The 14,299-nt window shown below is 44.9% G+C and overlaps 1 protein-coding gene across 1 annotated transcript in view; it reads right to left on the bottom strand.

The window, feature by feature from the left end:
* Positions 1-9,957, bottom strand: part of LOC142143179 (putative cation-transporting ATPase 13A4) — a 121,166-nt gene extending 111,209 nt beyond the window's left edge. The window contains exons 1-5 of the mRNA XM_075200888.1: positions 9,620-9,957; positions 8,483-8,613; positions 8,281-8,377; positions 7,720-8,088; positions 7,218-7,515 (exon numbers count right to left, since the gene is read on the bottom strand). Of these exons, the coding sequence (XP_075056989.1) occupies positions 7,218-7,515; positions 7,720-8,088; positions 8,281-8,377; positions 8,483-8,613; positions 9,620-9,957 (1,233 nt within the window). The remainder of the gene's footprint in view (positions 1-7,217; positions 7,516-7,719; positions 8,089-8,280; positions 8,378-8,482; positions 8,614-9,619) is intronic.
* Between the last annotated feature and the right edge of the window lie 4,342 nt (positions 9,958-14,299).

Genomic DNA, 14,299 nt, shown 5'->3' with positions numbered 1-14,299 from the left:
AATATCATTTAAAAACCCTGAATTGGTCTGAATCGCACCAAAAAATGTACCTGGACTGCGTAGAGGAGTGGTAACCACAATATAATAAGAAAACCATCAACTGGTCTGAATCGCACCAAAAAATGTACCTGGACTGCGTAGAGGAGTGGTCACCACAATATAATTTAAAAACCCTGAACTGGTCTGAATCGCACCAAAAAATGTACCTGGACTGCGTAGAGGAGTGGTCACCACAATATAATAAGAAAACCATCAACTGGTCTGAATCGCACCAAAAAATGTACCTGGACTGCGTAGAGGAGTGGTCACCACAATATAATAAGAAAACCCTCAAATGGTCTTAATTACACCAAAAATTGTACCTGGACTGCTTTGAGGAGTGGTCACCACAATATAATTTAACAACCCTCAACTGGTCTGAATCGCACCAAAAAATGTACCTGGACTGCATAGAGGAGTGGTCACCACAATATAATTTAAAAACCCTCAACTGGTCTGAATCGCACCAAAAAATGTACCTGGACTGCGTAGAGGAGTGGTCACCACAATATAATTTAAAAACCCTGAACTGGTCTGAATCGCACCAAAAAATGTACCTGGACTGCGTAGAGGAGTGGTCACCACAATATAATAAGAAAACCATCAACTGGTCTGAATCGCACCAAAAAATGTACCTGGACTGCGTAGAGGAGTGGTCACCACAATATAATAAGAAAACCATCAAATGGTCTTAATTACACCAAAAATTGTACCTGGACTGCTTTGAGGAGTGGTCACCACAATATAATTTAACAACCCTCAACTGGTCTGAATCGCACCAAAAAATGTACCTGGACTGCATAGAGGAGTGGTCACCACAATATAATTTAAAAACCCTCAACTGGTCTGAATCGCACCAAAAAATGTACCTGGACTGCGTAGAGGAGTGGTCACCACAATATAATAAGAAAACCATCAACTGGTCTTAATTACACCAAAAATTGTACCTGGACTGCATTGAGGAGTGGTCACCACAATATAATTTAACAACCCTCAACTGGTCTGAATCGCAGCAAAAAATGTACCTGGACTGCGTAGAGGAGTGGTCAACACAATATAATTTAAAAACCCTGAACTGGTCTGAATCGCACCAAAAAATGTACCTGGACTGCGTAGAGGAGTGGTCACCACAATATAATAAGAAAACCATCAACTGGTCTGAATCGCACCAAAAAATGTACCTGGACTGCGTAGAGGAGTGGTCACCACAATATAATAAGAAAACCATCAAATGGTCTTAATTACACCAAAAATTGTACCTGGACTGCTTTGAGGAGTGGTCACCACAATATAATTTAACAACCCTCAACTGGTCTGAATCGCACCAAAAAATGTACCTGGACTGCATAGAGGAGTGGTCACCACAATATAATTTAAAAACCCTCAACTGGTCTGAATCGCACCAAAAAATGTACCTGGACTGCGTAGAGGAGTGGTCACCACAATATAATAAGAAAACCATCAACTGGTCTTAATTACACCAAAAATTGTACCTGGACTGCATTGAGGAGTGGTCACCACAATATAATTTAACAACCCTCAACTGGTCTGAATCGCAGCAAAAAATGTACCTGGACTGCGTAGAGGAGTGGTCAACACAATATAATTTAAAAACCCTGAACTGGTCTGAATCGCACCAAAAAATGTACCTGGACTGCGTAGAGGAGTGGTCACCACAATATAATAAGAACACCATCAACTGGTCTGAATCGCACCACAAAATGTACCTGGACTGCGTAGAGGAGTGGTCACCACAATATAATTTAAAAACCCTGAACTGGTCTGAATCGCACCAAAAAATGTACCTGGACTGCGTAGAGGAGTGGTCACCACAATATAATAAGAAAACCATCAACTGGTCTTAATTACACCAAAAATTGTACCTGGACTGCTTTGAGGAGTGGTCACCACAATATAATTTAACAACCCTCAACTGGTCTGAATCGCACCAAAAAATGTACCTGGACTGCGTAGAGGAGTGATCACCACAATATAATTTAAATACCCTGAACTGGTCTGAATCGCAGCAAAAAATGTACCTAGACTGCGTAGAGGAGTGGTCACCACAATATAATTTAAAAACCCTGAACTGGTCTGAATCGCACCAAAAATTTTACCTGGACTGCGTAGAGGAGTGGTCACCACAATATAATAAGAAAACCATCAATTGGTCTGAATCGCACCAAAAAATGTACCTGGACTGCGTAGAGGAGTGGTCACCACAATATAATAAGAAAACCATCAACTGGTCTTAATTACACCAAAAATTGTACCTGGACTGCGTAGAGGAGTGGTCACCACAATATAATTTAAAAACCCTGAACTGGTCTGAATCGCACCAAAAAATGTACCTGGACTGCGTAGAGGAGTGGTCACCACAATATAATAAGAAAACCATCAACTGGTCTTAATTACACCAAAAATTGTACCTGGACTGCGTAGAGGAGTGGTCACCACAATATAATTTAAAAACCCTGAACTGGTCTGAATCGCACCAAAAATTTTACCTGGACTGCGTAGAGGAGTGGTCACCACAATATAATAAGAAAACCATCAATTGGTCTGAATCGCACCAAAAAATGTACCTGGACTGCGTAGAGGAGTGGTCACCACAATATAATAAGAAAACCATCAACTGGTCTTAATTACACCAAAAATTGTACCTGGACTGCGTAGAGGAGTGGTCACCACAATATAATTTAAAAACCCTGAACTGGTCTGAATCGCACCAAAAATTTTACCTGGACTGCGTAGAGGAGTGGTCACCACAATATAATAAGAAAACCATCAACTGGTCTTAATTACACCAAAATTTGTATCTGGACTGTGTAGAGGAGTGGTCACCACAATATAATAAGAAAACCATCAACTGGTCTGAATCGCACCAAAAAATGTACCTGGACTGCGTAGAGGAGTGGTCACCACAATATAATAAGAAAACCATCAACTGGTCTTAATTACACCAAAAATTGTACCTGGACTGCTTTGAGGAGTGGTCACCACAATATAATTTAACAACCCTCAACTGGTCTGAATCGCAGCAAAAAATGTACCTGGACTGCGTAGAGGAGTGGTCAACACAATATAATTTAAAAACCCTGAACTGGTCTGAATTGCACCAAAAAATGTACCTGGACTGCGTAGAGGAGTGGTCACCACAATATAATAAGAAAACCATCAACTCGTCTGAATCGCACCACAAAATGTACCTGGACTGCGTAGAGGAGTGGTCACCACAATATAATTTAAAAACCCTCAACTGGTCTGAATCGCACCAAAAAATGTACCTGGACTGCTTAGAGGAGTGGTCACGACAATATAATAAGAAAACCATCAACTGGTCTTAATTACACCAAAAATTGTACCTGGACTGCTTTGAGGAGTGGTCACCACAATATAATTTAAAAACCCTGAACTGGTCTGAATCGCACCAAAAAATGTACCTGGACTGCGCATAGGAGTGGTCACCACAATATAATAAGAAAACCATCAACTGGTCTTAATTACACCAAAAATTGTACCTGGACTGCTTTGAGGAGTGGTCACCACAATATAATAAGAAAACCATCAACTGTTCTGAATCGCACCAAAAAATGTATCTGGACTGCGTAGAGGAGTGGTCCCTACAATATAATTAAAAAACCATCCACGGGTCTGAATTCCAAAAAAAAAGTTTCTTGACTGCGTAGTGGGGTGGCCCCGTTACACAATTTTTTACCGGGGCCACAATATAATTAAAAAAACCTCCACGGGTCTGAATGCCACCAAAAAAGTTTATGGACTGCATAGTGTAGTGTTCCCCACAATATTATTTAAAAATTTTGCAGCAACAGTCAACATTGTTTAATATCTGATACACCTCTATCTGGACTGCATAGTGGAGTTACCCGGTCTTCAAACGGCTGGAGAACCTTGCACAACACGGAAATCAGTCTCCACTGCGCTTGACTCAGGCGCATCCCCACTCCTTTGCCTATGTCATAGGTGGCTGTGTAGGCCTGAATGGCCTTTTGCTGCTCCTCCATCCTCTGCAGCATATTGAGGGTGGAGTTCCAGCGCGTCACAACCTCTTGTTTGAGGTGATGGCAGGGCAGGTTCATTGTTTTTTGATCTGCCTCTAGTCTGCGGTAGGCACTGGCTGAATGCCGAAAGTGTCCAGCAATTTTGCGCGTCACCGCAAACATCTCCTGCACACCCCTGTCACTCTTGAGGTAATGCTGCACCACCAAATTAATGGTGTGGGCAAAACATGGGACGTGCTGGAAATTGCCCATATTTAATGCCCGCACAATGTTACTGGCATTGTCTGACACCACAAATCCCCATGAGAGTCTAAGTGGGGTAAGCCACTGGGAGATAATTTCCCTCATTTTCTCTAATATGTTGTCAGCGTTGTGCCTCTTATTAAAGCCTGTAATACACAATGTTGCCTGCCTTTGCACGAGCAGCCATTTTGTAGATGCTGCTACTGATGCAGCTGTTGCTGTTGCTGCGGAAGGGGATGCATCTACCCAGTGGGCTGTCACAGTCATATAGTCCTTCGTTTGCCCAGAACCACTAGTCCACATGTCCGTGGTTAAGTGGACAGTGGGTACAACCGCATTTTTTAGAGCACTGAGGACACTTGATCGTACTTCTCTGTACATTTTTGGTATCGCCTGCCTAGTGAAGTGGAATCTCGAATGGATTTGGTACCGGGGACACAATACCTCCATCAACCCTCTAAATCTCACTCCACTGATGGCGGACACCGGGCGCACGTCTAACACCAACATTGCAGTTACAGCCGCAGTTATACGCTTTGCAATAGGGTGACTACTATCGTATTTTGTGGTCATGGCAAACGGCTGTTGGACGGTCAATTGTTTTGTGAAAGACTTAGCGGTCTTACGACTTCCCCTCTGGGAAGATGACCGACTAACAGCAGCAACAGCAGCAGTGGCAGTAGTAGGCGTACCGCTGCAGGATTCCTCGGATGAATCCCGTATTGAAGAGGACTCAGTCTGACTGCTGACTTGGGCTGCAGGACTGAATCTGATGGAGATCGTGGAGGAAGTTGACGAGGAGGGTGTTGCTGGTGTGTATCCAACTGGACCACGGGATTTAGGTGTCCCTGTACCGATGACGGTCCTAGCCCCAGTTCCTGAACTAACCACTGAACTATGAAGGTTATTCAGGTGACGTATAAGGGAGGATGTCCCTAGGTGGGCAAGATCCTTACCCCTGCTTATTTGAGCTTTACATAAGCTACATATAGCCATACATTGGTTGTCCGGATTTGGATAAAAATAACTCCAGACCGAAGAGGTGCATTTTTTGGTCTTCTGACCAGGCATGACGATGGGCTTTTTCATCCCATGGACATCAGCTGTTTCCCCCCCTGGTGCCTCATTTTCAATAACCACATCACCATCCTCATCATCAAGTTCCTCCACAGCGCCAGCTACATCATCAATAGCCTCCTCCCGAGCCACCTCTTCCCGTACAGTGATCGGAAGGTCAGGCTTGACAACCACCAACACCCTTGGACTCGCCTTGGGGATTTGTGATAATTTCTCTTTAGAAGGCAGAGTTGTTTGCTGTGTTGTTGCTGACAGCATAAATCTCTTCAATTTTTTGTAGGGGGGGGAGGAGGAGGAGGGCTAAGATCCTTGGGTGAAGCTGAACCACTAGTCATGAACACGGGCCAGGGCCTAAGCCGTTCCTTGCCACTCTGTGTCGTAAATGGCATATTGGCAACTTTACGTTTCTCTGCAGATGATTTTAAGTTTCTCTTTTTGCTACTTTTACTTAACTTGGGCTTTTTGGATTTTACATGCCCTGTACTAGGAGATTGGGCATCGGGCTTAGAAGACGACGTTGATGGCATTTCATCGTCTATGTCATGACTAGTGGCAGCAGCTTCAGCATTAGGAGGAAGTGGGTCTTGATCTTTCCCTACTTTATCCTCCAAATTTTTGGTCTCCATTATATGTAGCACAAGATACTGCAGAATGTGGCAACTTGGTAATATTGCAGTACCGATGGACTTATACTGCTGGATTGGTTTTGCAAATTTTGTTATAATTATATATTTTTTTAAATTATTTTTTTTTATTTTGTTTTATAAGTTTTTTTAATTTTTTAAACACTTGGGAATAATGGGGAAATAACTATGCCCTTAGAAGCACAGAGCACAGGACACAGCACCACTGGACTGAACAGGACACAGCACAGGACCCAGCAGCACCACTGAACTCAGAAGGACAGAGCACAGGACACAGCACCACCGGACTGATACTGCAGAAAGTGTGAACTTTGTAATATTGCAGTACCAATGGGCTTATACTGCAGGATTGGTTTTTGCAAATTTTGTTGTAATTAATTTTCTATTTTATTTTATTTTTTGTATTTTTTTTTATAACTTTTTTTAAATTTTTTAAACACTTGGGAATAATGGGGAAATACCTATGCCCTTAGAAGCACAGAGCACAGGACACAGCACCACTGGACTGAACAGGACACAGCACAGGACCCAGCAGCACCACTGAACTCAAAATTGACAGAGCACAGCACACAGCACCACTGGACTGATACTGCAGAACACAGCACAGCACAGCACAGCACAGAACTAAACAGCACTGCACGAGATCTACCAGGACAGAGGACCACCTAACACACCCTCCCTCTACCCTGATCAATGCCCGAGTGAAGATGGCGGCGACTAGCGGGGAATTTATAGGATCCGAGTATCGCGAGATCTGACAGTGGGATTATGACTCCGAGCCTCGGTTTCAGGTTTTCATTTGGCGCCAATACCCGGATCTGTCTCGGATCGGAAACGTTCGGGTGGGCTCGGATTCACGAAATCCGAGTGCGCTCATCTCTAATATATAGCTGACATACAAAAAGACTGGAGTCAGGTAAGTCTTGATCAAGTCCACCCTTTCCCTAAGAGATAAATGCCATCCTTTCCAACGTACCACTTTAGCGGAAGCTGCTCCCAGCCTAATCTCCAAATTTTGCTTGGTGTAATCACCAGGGCCAAATCGGATAGCAAGAATTTTAATCTCCTCGCTCACCTGGGGAAGGCAGTCTGGAAGGTCAAAATGCCGACCCTCCTCCCCCATCCAGAAAGCTTCACACTTATCCTGATTGATTCTGGACCCTGAGGCCTCAGAATATGTACAGATATCAACCGTCACGTCTTTCGCTTCATTGACATCAGAAATCACGATCGTGACATCATCTGTGTAAGCCACCACTTTCAATGGCTTCCCCGGGCTCAGTTGCACCCCTCTCACTGTGTCGCCTTCCACCCTCCTGATGAAGGGATCGACTGCAAACACGTAAAAGAGGGGGCTCAGGGGACATCCCTGTCTGACTCCCGAAGTCTCTGAGAAAGTAGGACCTACCCAAGCATTCACAAGCGGGAAGTTTTCGGTTTGCCTGTAGATCACTCTAATCCAAATGACCACCCGCTCTGGGAGCCCATACCTGCCAAGTAGACACCAGAGGTACTCATGATTGACCCGATCAAAAGCCTTCGACTGGTCCAGTGTCAGCAAATACTTTCCCCATTTCTCAGCACGACACCGCTCAATGGCCTCCCGGACACCAAGGACAGCACTAAAGGTGCTACGACCCTTCACGGTTCAATGCTGAGAAGGAGAAAGTACCAGGTCTGTAATCTGAATCAACCTGTTAAACAGCACTTTTGCCAGAATCTTGCAATCCACATTAAGAAGGGCGATGGGGTGCAAGTTCTCAATCTTGGATTGGTCCGATCCCTTGGACAATACTATAAGGGCAGTTGTCCTCATGGAAGGAGGGAGTAAACCCTCGCCCAGGCACTCATTAAACACTTCCTTAAGACGAGGGGCCAAGATGTCGACAAAGGTCTTATAAAACTCGGATGTCAGGCCATCCGGTCTTGGAGACTTCTTCATAGACAGACTATCTATGGCAGCCTTGACCTCGTCTACCGTTATATCACCATCCAGGGTGACAAGCGCAGCATGCAAGTTATTCACACCAGGAGTTTCCTTCAGAAATTGCTCCATCTTCCCTCTGTCAAGTGATTTCTCAGATAGGAGGCCAGAGTAGAAAGAGCCAATGATGCCCTCCCGAGACTTTTGAAAGACACCCCACTCATCACACAGCCCTCTCACCTCCTTAGCATTGATTGAGTTCCTACAGCTCTGGTAGGGGTCTGGCGAGTGGTATTGACCATAATCCCTCTCCAGAACTAAGGAAGCATACCGATCATACTGACACTCCTTCAACTGAGCCTTCACCCAAGAGATCTCCCCACCGTCTCCCTCTTCAGAGATCAGGATAGCAAGTTTCCGCCTCAAAGCTGAGTAGGTATTCATTTTTACCAAGTTTCTGTGACTTACGATTCGGCGGAAGAAGCTCCGAGTTCGCTTCTTGCAAACCTCCCACCATTCTCACCTACTCCAACCTGCCTCCAAAAGTGATTCCTGTGTTTCAAAGAAGTCCATAAAGGACTGTCTAATCTCAACCTCCTTTAGGAGCTCAGGGCTCAAGCGCCACAGGCCCCTGCCTTTCTGAGAGGTTTCTGAGGCGTTCAAGCTGACACACAGACAAACGTGATCGGAGAACTCCACCCACAGGCCTCAACACAGGTGCTGAAGTCGCAGAGCCCTCCTTAACAAAAAACCTGTCTATCCTAGACCTGCCCCTACCTCTAAAAAAGGTGAAAATTGGGAGGTCTGGGGAATGGCGAACGTGCACATCCACCAGACCTGCCTGTCTAACCATGCTAACTAGAAAAAGGGAATCGTAGCCCAGCGTAGAATTGGATCCTCCCCTGTCTTTGGGCCTAATAATGGTGTTGAAATCACCTCCAAAAACTACCTGCCGGGCTGTAAAAAGGTAAGGGTTTATCTCTCTGAAAAGGCACTTCCTGTCCCACTTAGATTGCGGACTAGCATAGATGTTAATTAACCTGAGGTCGCACCCCTTCAGAGTGACATCCAGAATCATACATCTACCTACTTCAAGTTCTATAACCCGCTGAATGGTTACCATGCCGGTAAAAAGTCCCGCCACCCCACTATACGGCTCGGCCGCAAGAGACCAATAGGAGGGACCCCGCCTCCACTCACGCTTGGCTTTGTGGAGGTCCGACAGTCGACCTACCCTAGTCTCTTGCAAAAATAAAAAATCAACCTCAAGCGTGTCGAAAAAACTATAGGCTATGTAGCGAGCTTGTTCGGACATTATTGATGCCAAATTAATGGTGGCAAATCTACTAGGTTGAGGAGCCATCATTCTAGGTTATAGAAGTAACTGGCTGTGGCTGTGTCCAACAGAGGAGACCAGCTCTTTCCTTGACTACCTCTTAAGCAGAGACCTTAAGGAGCTTAGGAACAGCAATTGTACCCAAGGAAATGCCTGAATGAGTATCTCTGGAGTCTCTACATGGGTGGGTACTTCCCCTGGCATTATAGTGTTAAGGGTCAAGGGAACTGGAGCAACTCCAAGAATAGGATCCATCCTAGATGTCGAAGGGACCACTGAGTAATCTGGTTGCCTCTTCCCCCTACCCTTCCCCTTGCCTCCTCCTACCACTAACCCAACCCCTACACCAACAGGGAGTTCCTCCACCTGTAACTGAGGGGGGTTCCTAGGTAACTTCTTCACCTTTTTCCTCTGACTTTTAGGCCTAAGCCACCTAGCCACCTCTCCCTCTTCCTCCTCTTCACTGGAAATAACCAGAAACCGATTTACAACCACAATGTCCCCTGATTTGCATGACACCTGCTTTCTCCTTTTATTTTTGCCCACTAGGGTCCACTCCTCATTCACCATCTCCATTACGGACTCTGAGACGTGATCAGGAGCGGCATGTGCCTTATTCTGAGATCTGCCTCGCACAGCCTCCTCCCTCACACACTCCAGAGTATCCTCCATGCTTTGTTGCAAGACTATTCCCTCTTCAACCACAGGGCTCACTACTAAGGGGGTCACTGTGGGAACCACAATTGAAGAAACTTTATTATGCTCCGCCAGTGGGCATCTACTATATGGGTGGCCATCCTCACCACAAAGGTTGCACTTAATTACAGTACAATCCCTTGCAGTGTGCCCTAGCCCCTGACACAGAGGACACTTTAATTCCGTACAATTATTGCTAATGTGACGAAAAGACCCACACCGGTGGCATAAATGAGACTGCCCGGGGTAGAAACACTGGATCCTATCCCGACCTATGTAGGCTGCAGATGGAAGATGCAGAGTACGCCCCTCACTCTGCCGCAGCCATACAGTCACGGACCAGGCCCCACCCCAGACATTGTGTTCTGGATCCGGCACCTTACTTAAGGGTGAAAGTAGGTCTGCGTAACGTTTAACCCAAAAGGACAGATCTGCCACTGACAAAGACTCGTTACGGACTAATATTGTAATCCTAACCTGCTCTTGTCTAGTAACTGTGTAAGCTTTATATTTTAGCCAGGGACTCTGCCCTTTAACAGAATCCCATATATTCCAGAATGCCTGAAGACCCCCATAGGTGGAAAAGCTAATGTCATACTCAGGGGAGCCTACAGGGTGTATGCAAGCAACCAGATCACTAGCCCAGTGTAAAAAATTGATTTACTTATCCATTTTAATTGAACAACATTTCGCCGTTTTGGTGGCACTCCTCCTAACACAGGCTGTGGAGTCATCACCCGCTTCCCTGTTAATACCCCAGCATATGACACAAGGGCTAGCCTACACATAGCACCTGAAGTCCCAGGTTGAGGCTCTAAAGAAGTAACTGGAGGATCAGGGATCTCCCCACTCCCACCCCTAGGCATAGCAGCAACCACAGACATAGTAGGAGCCAAAACAGATTCAGCCACACTAATTGCAATATCTTTTACACACTGAGCCCCACTGGGTAATTTTCCAATACCAACAGGCCCAAAGACTGATTGCACAGACACAGTACCAGCATTAGGTGAACTAGCAAATGTAAGTTTCTCACCCCTTATCTCAGTGTCCAAAGCACTTGGTGCCTCAGTCTCTGAACTCAGTTTATTTACAGCTGTGGTAACGCTGGCTGCTGCAGACATTAGTTCTCCAAGAGACTTACTCATTGCAAGATCAATTTGAGCCTCCTCCTGCTGCACAACACAGTTAGCTGCTGACACAGATGCAACAGAGTCCATTACAGACTGCGCCATACTTCCGGTGGCAGCACTCGAACCAAAGCCGCCATCTTGGGTTTTGAATTTTACCACTGGACCACCAGGAAGAGGAGTGACCCCTGACTGAGGTACAACAGGGCCAACTACAGACCCTTCAGTGCTCTCAGCTGCCGCTGACAAACCACCATCTTGGACTTCAGGTGACTCTTTTACTTTAGACACTGTAAGGCCCACTACAGACCTTACTGCACTCACGACCACACTCTTCGATGTCACAATTTCTTCCAAAGCCCTCATGGATGAATAAAGGGCATTTTCTCCTTCCATATTTTCCATCTCTGCCACAGGGATATTAGCAGGCAGAGGGACTGATGCAAATTGTGAGGTTGTATTTACAGAGACAGGATCCACACATTTTACAGCTTCACATGCAGGACCCACAGTCAGCTGTATCATACCTTGGGACGGATCAGTAGTAAAAGCATTAGCAGATTTTATTAGCTGACTACTCTCCCTCGGATTGCTAGCATGTTGCTTGTAATATGCCAATTTCTTAAGCAACTCCTCCAGGTGAGATTCTTTATACTTTAGGTTATACGCCAATTCATCAATAGCCCTCTGCATTTCCACTTTGTCACGGGTAAACAACTTATTTTTCTTTAGCTTCTTTTTAGCAATTCTCTGTTGCAATCTAGCAACTGAGGTCTCTGTCCTTTGCACTTCTTCTTGCATATCCTCTATTTCAACTCTGTCTCCCCAGGATAGATACTCTCTGGAGTCAGGCACTGACCGGGCATCCCCCAAGGCTTCAGCCTCCTGACCACCCTGACTGGATGAAACATGCGTTTCCACCCCAGGATCCAGCCCACCCCCTGAACCACTTTCTCCCTCTAATGTGGTAAGTTGAAAACAGGCGTTACCTTTGCTGCAGGTTTATTTTCTTCCACAGGCGGCACCGAGCCAGGAGCTTTAACTACAGCTTTATCCTGATCATGGTCTGTTTTGTCACCCGGAGATGTAGAAGCCAGGGCCTTTCCTGCATTTTAACCAGCAGTAGCACCACTTATACTGGGAAGCTGATTATCATGGATCCTGGTTAAATCTGGGTCTTGGCCGGGCCAGGCCGGGTTAGGCAGGGGACTCTCCTGGAATGCTGCCCAAGGAGGCTCCATCAAGGCTGGGTTAGGCAAAAAAACTCTACCCTGCAAGCTTCTGGAACTCAGAGCTGAAACAAATACCTCCTCTCTTCACAGTTGCTGGCACCAGTCATGATGATAGTAATCCCTCTACGCCATCTGCTAAAGCCTAAAATGCATAGTGTTTTTAAGTCAGGAAAACATAAATGTAAAAAAACACCTTTTACCTTGGTAATGAAAAAAACACCTTTAATCAAGGCAAAGTTAACTGCAGAAAAAACATAAAAATAAGTACAGAATCAGACCTTTGCCTTTCTGTATGAATGAATGTCTGCAATTGTCAGTGAGGCATCTTCTTGAAAGATCAGTCATGACATTGCAAGACCTTGTTATTCAGACTCAAAAAGTGATGCCAAAAATATTTTAATTGTAAGTGCCGTAACTTATGGTATAAATTTATTTAAAGGAAATAGCGCAGGGTGCTTATTTATATAATTGCAAATGCACTTATTTTTTGATATTGTGTATATTTTGGTAAAGGGAAATCTTTAAATCTTTATAGACCAGGAAAGAAACTCATTTGTTTTGACCTTGCTAGAGGAAATGCATTATTTCTGATGTACATATCTGATTCAATAAGTATTTGTTTAGAAAGTATTTTGTATATCTTGGTGTAAGGAAATGCCTTGTTTGGGGTTTGCAACCTTTCATGTGGAATTCTTTTCTTTGGAGGAAATGTGTATTCTGCAACTGTTGGAAGAAAGCACCCATGCTAATCTCATGTTAATTAGACCTTTTGATGGAACTGTCCTTGTCAGGACACTTGAGCGAAATAAACATCACTCTTTGCTTCAAGACCCTGCATGACAACTTCTTCAATCTTGCTGCAATCCTGTGACTTACAGATTAGACCCTAAATCTAATCCATCATCCGGCTCTTCTGAAGTTTGGACCCAGCTCCTAGTACCACTGCTATGCCCACTACCCAGCAGATCTGGCCAGTGTGATAGGCCAGGAGGGATCCATCTACAGCACCCTGATCCAAAGTAAGCGGTCAGGGATACAGGCCCAAGTGTACCAGACTGGGAGTACACTAGCAGCAACAGATACCCAAAAGGAACATGATTCTGGGTGCCATAAAGGAGTCCAGTGATGGTAGCAGGCTCCTACTACTGCGCCTGGAGGGGCGTATTCGGAATAATAGAAGGGGACAGTAGAAAAGCAAGCCCAGCCGATTCCCAGCAACAACAAACAGGGTGGGATAGGCGGTACATCCTGTCACAGTAAGTCTGACCTTTCTGATACTGTGCTCATAAAGAAGACTCCTTTCATCATTTCTGCAGATGTGTGGATGAGCAGCCCAAGTGTAGCCGGTGATACACAAATTCAGGATGCCACTTTGGAATTGCAACATGATGAGGGGGCAATTTTTGTAGCTGACGATGGTGCTAATGAGGATGTTGATGATGATGATGATGATGTTGTCTGTGTAAGTCTTGCACCAGTGGAAGCAGTTTTTGCCAGTGATAAGAAGAAGATCATTGTCATGCCTGGACATAAGACCAGAAAATCCTCCTTATGTGTGGAATTATTTTTATCCAAATCCTGACAACAGTTGTCTAGCCATTTTAGCGTTTGTAAAGCTGCAGTAAGTAGATGTAAGCACCTCATACATGTTATGCAATTTAAAGAGAGTTCATGGGAAGCTTTTGGGAAAATCTGAAACTTATGCTAAAAAAATAACAACAGGCAGTCCAGCATCAGCTAGCTCCCATCTCTCGTCTAGATCCGGTCACCTAAAATCTACACCCACAACACCGTCCTCATCAAAATCCTCACTAGTGATCGGAGTTAGTCCTGCATCAAAGCTACTAAGGCTAGAGAACTCCTTCACTATCCAGGATTCCTCAGAAGAATTCTTTAGTGTTAGTGCTCATGCTACTCATTGATTACAACAATTGACTGTTAAACAATCCTTTTCAA

This window comes from Mixophyes fleayi, chromosome 3 (assembly GCF_038048845.1).
Source record: "Mixophyes fleayi isolate aMixFle1 chromosome 3, aMixFle1.hap1, whole genome shotgun sequence".
NCBI lineage: Eukaryota > Metazoa > Chordata > Amphibia > Anura > Limnodynastidae > Mixophyes > Mixophyes fleayi.
Note: the sequence above shows the minus strand (reverse complement) of the source record. Positions and strands in the feature narration are given on the sequence as shown.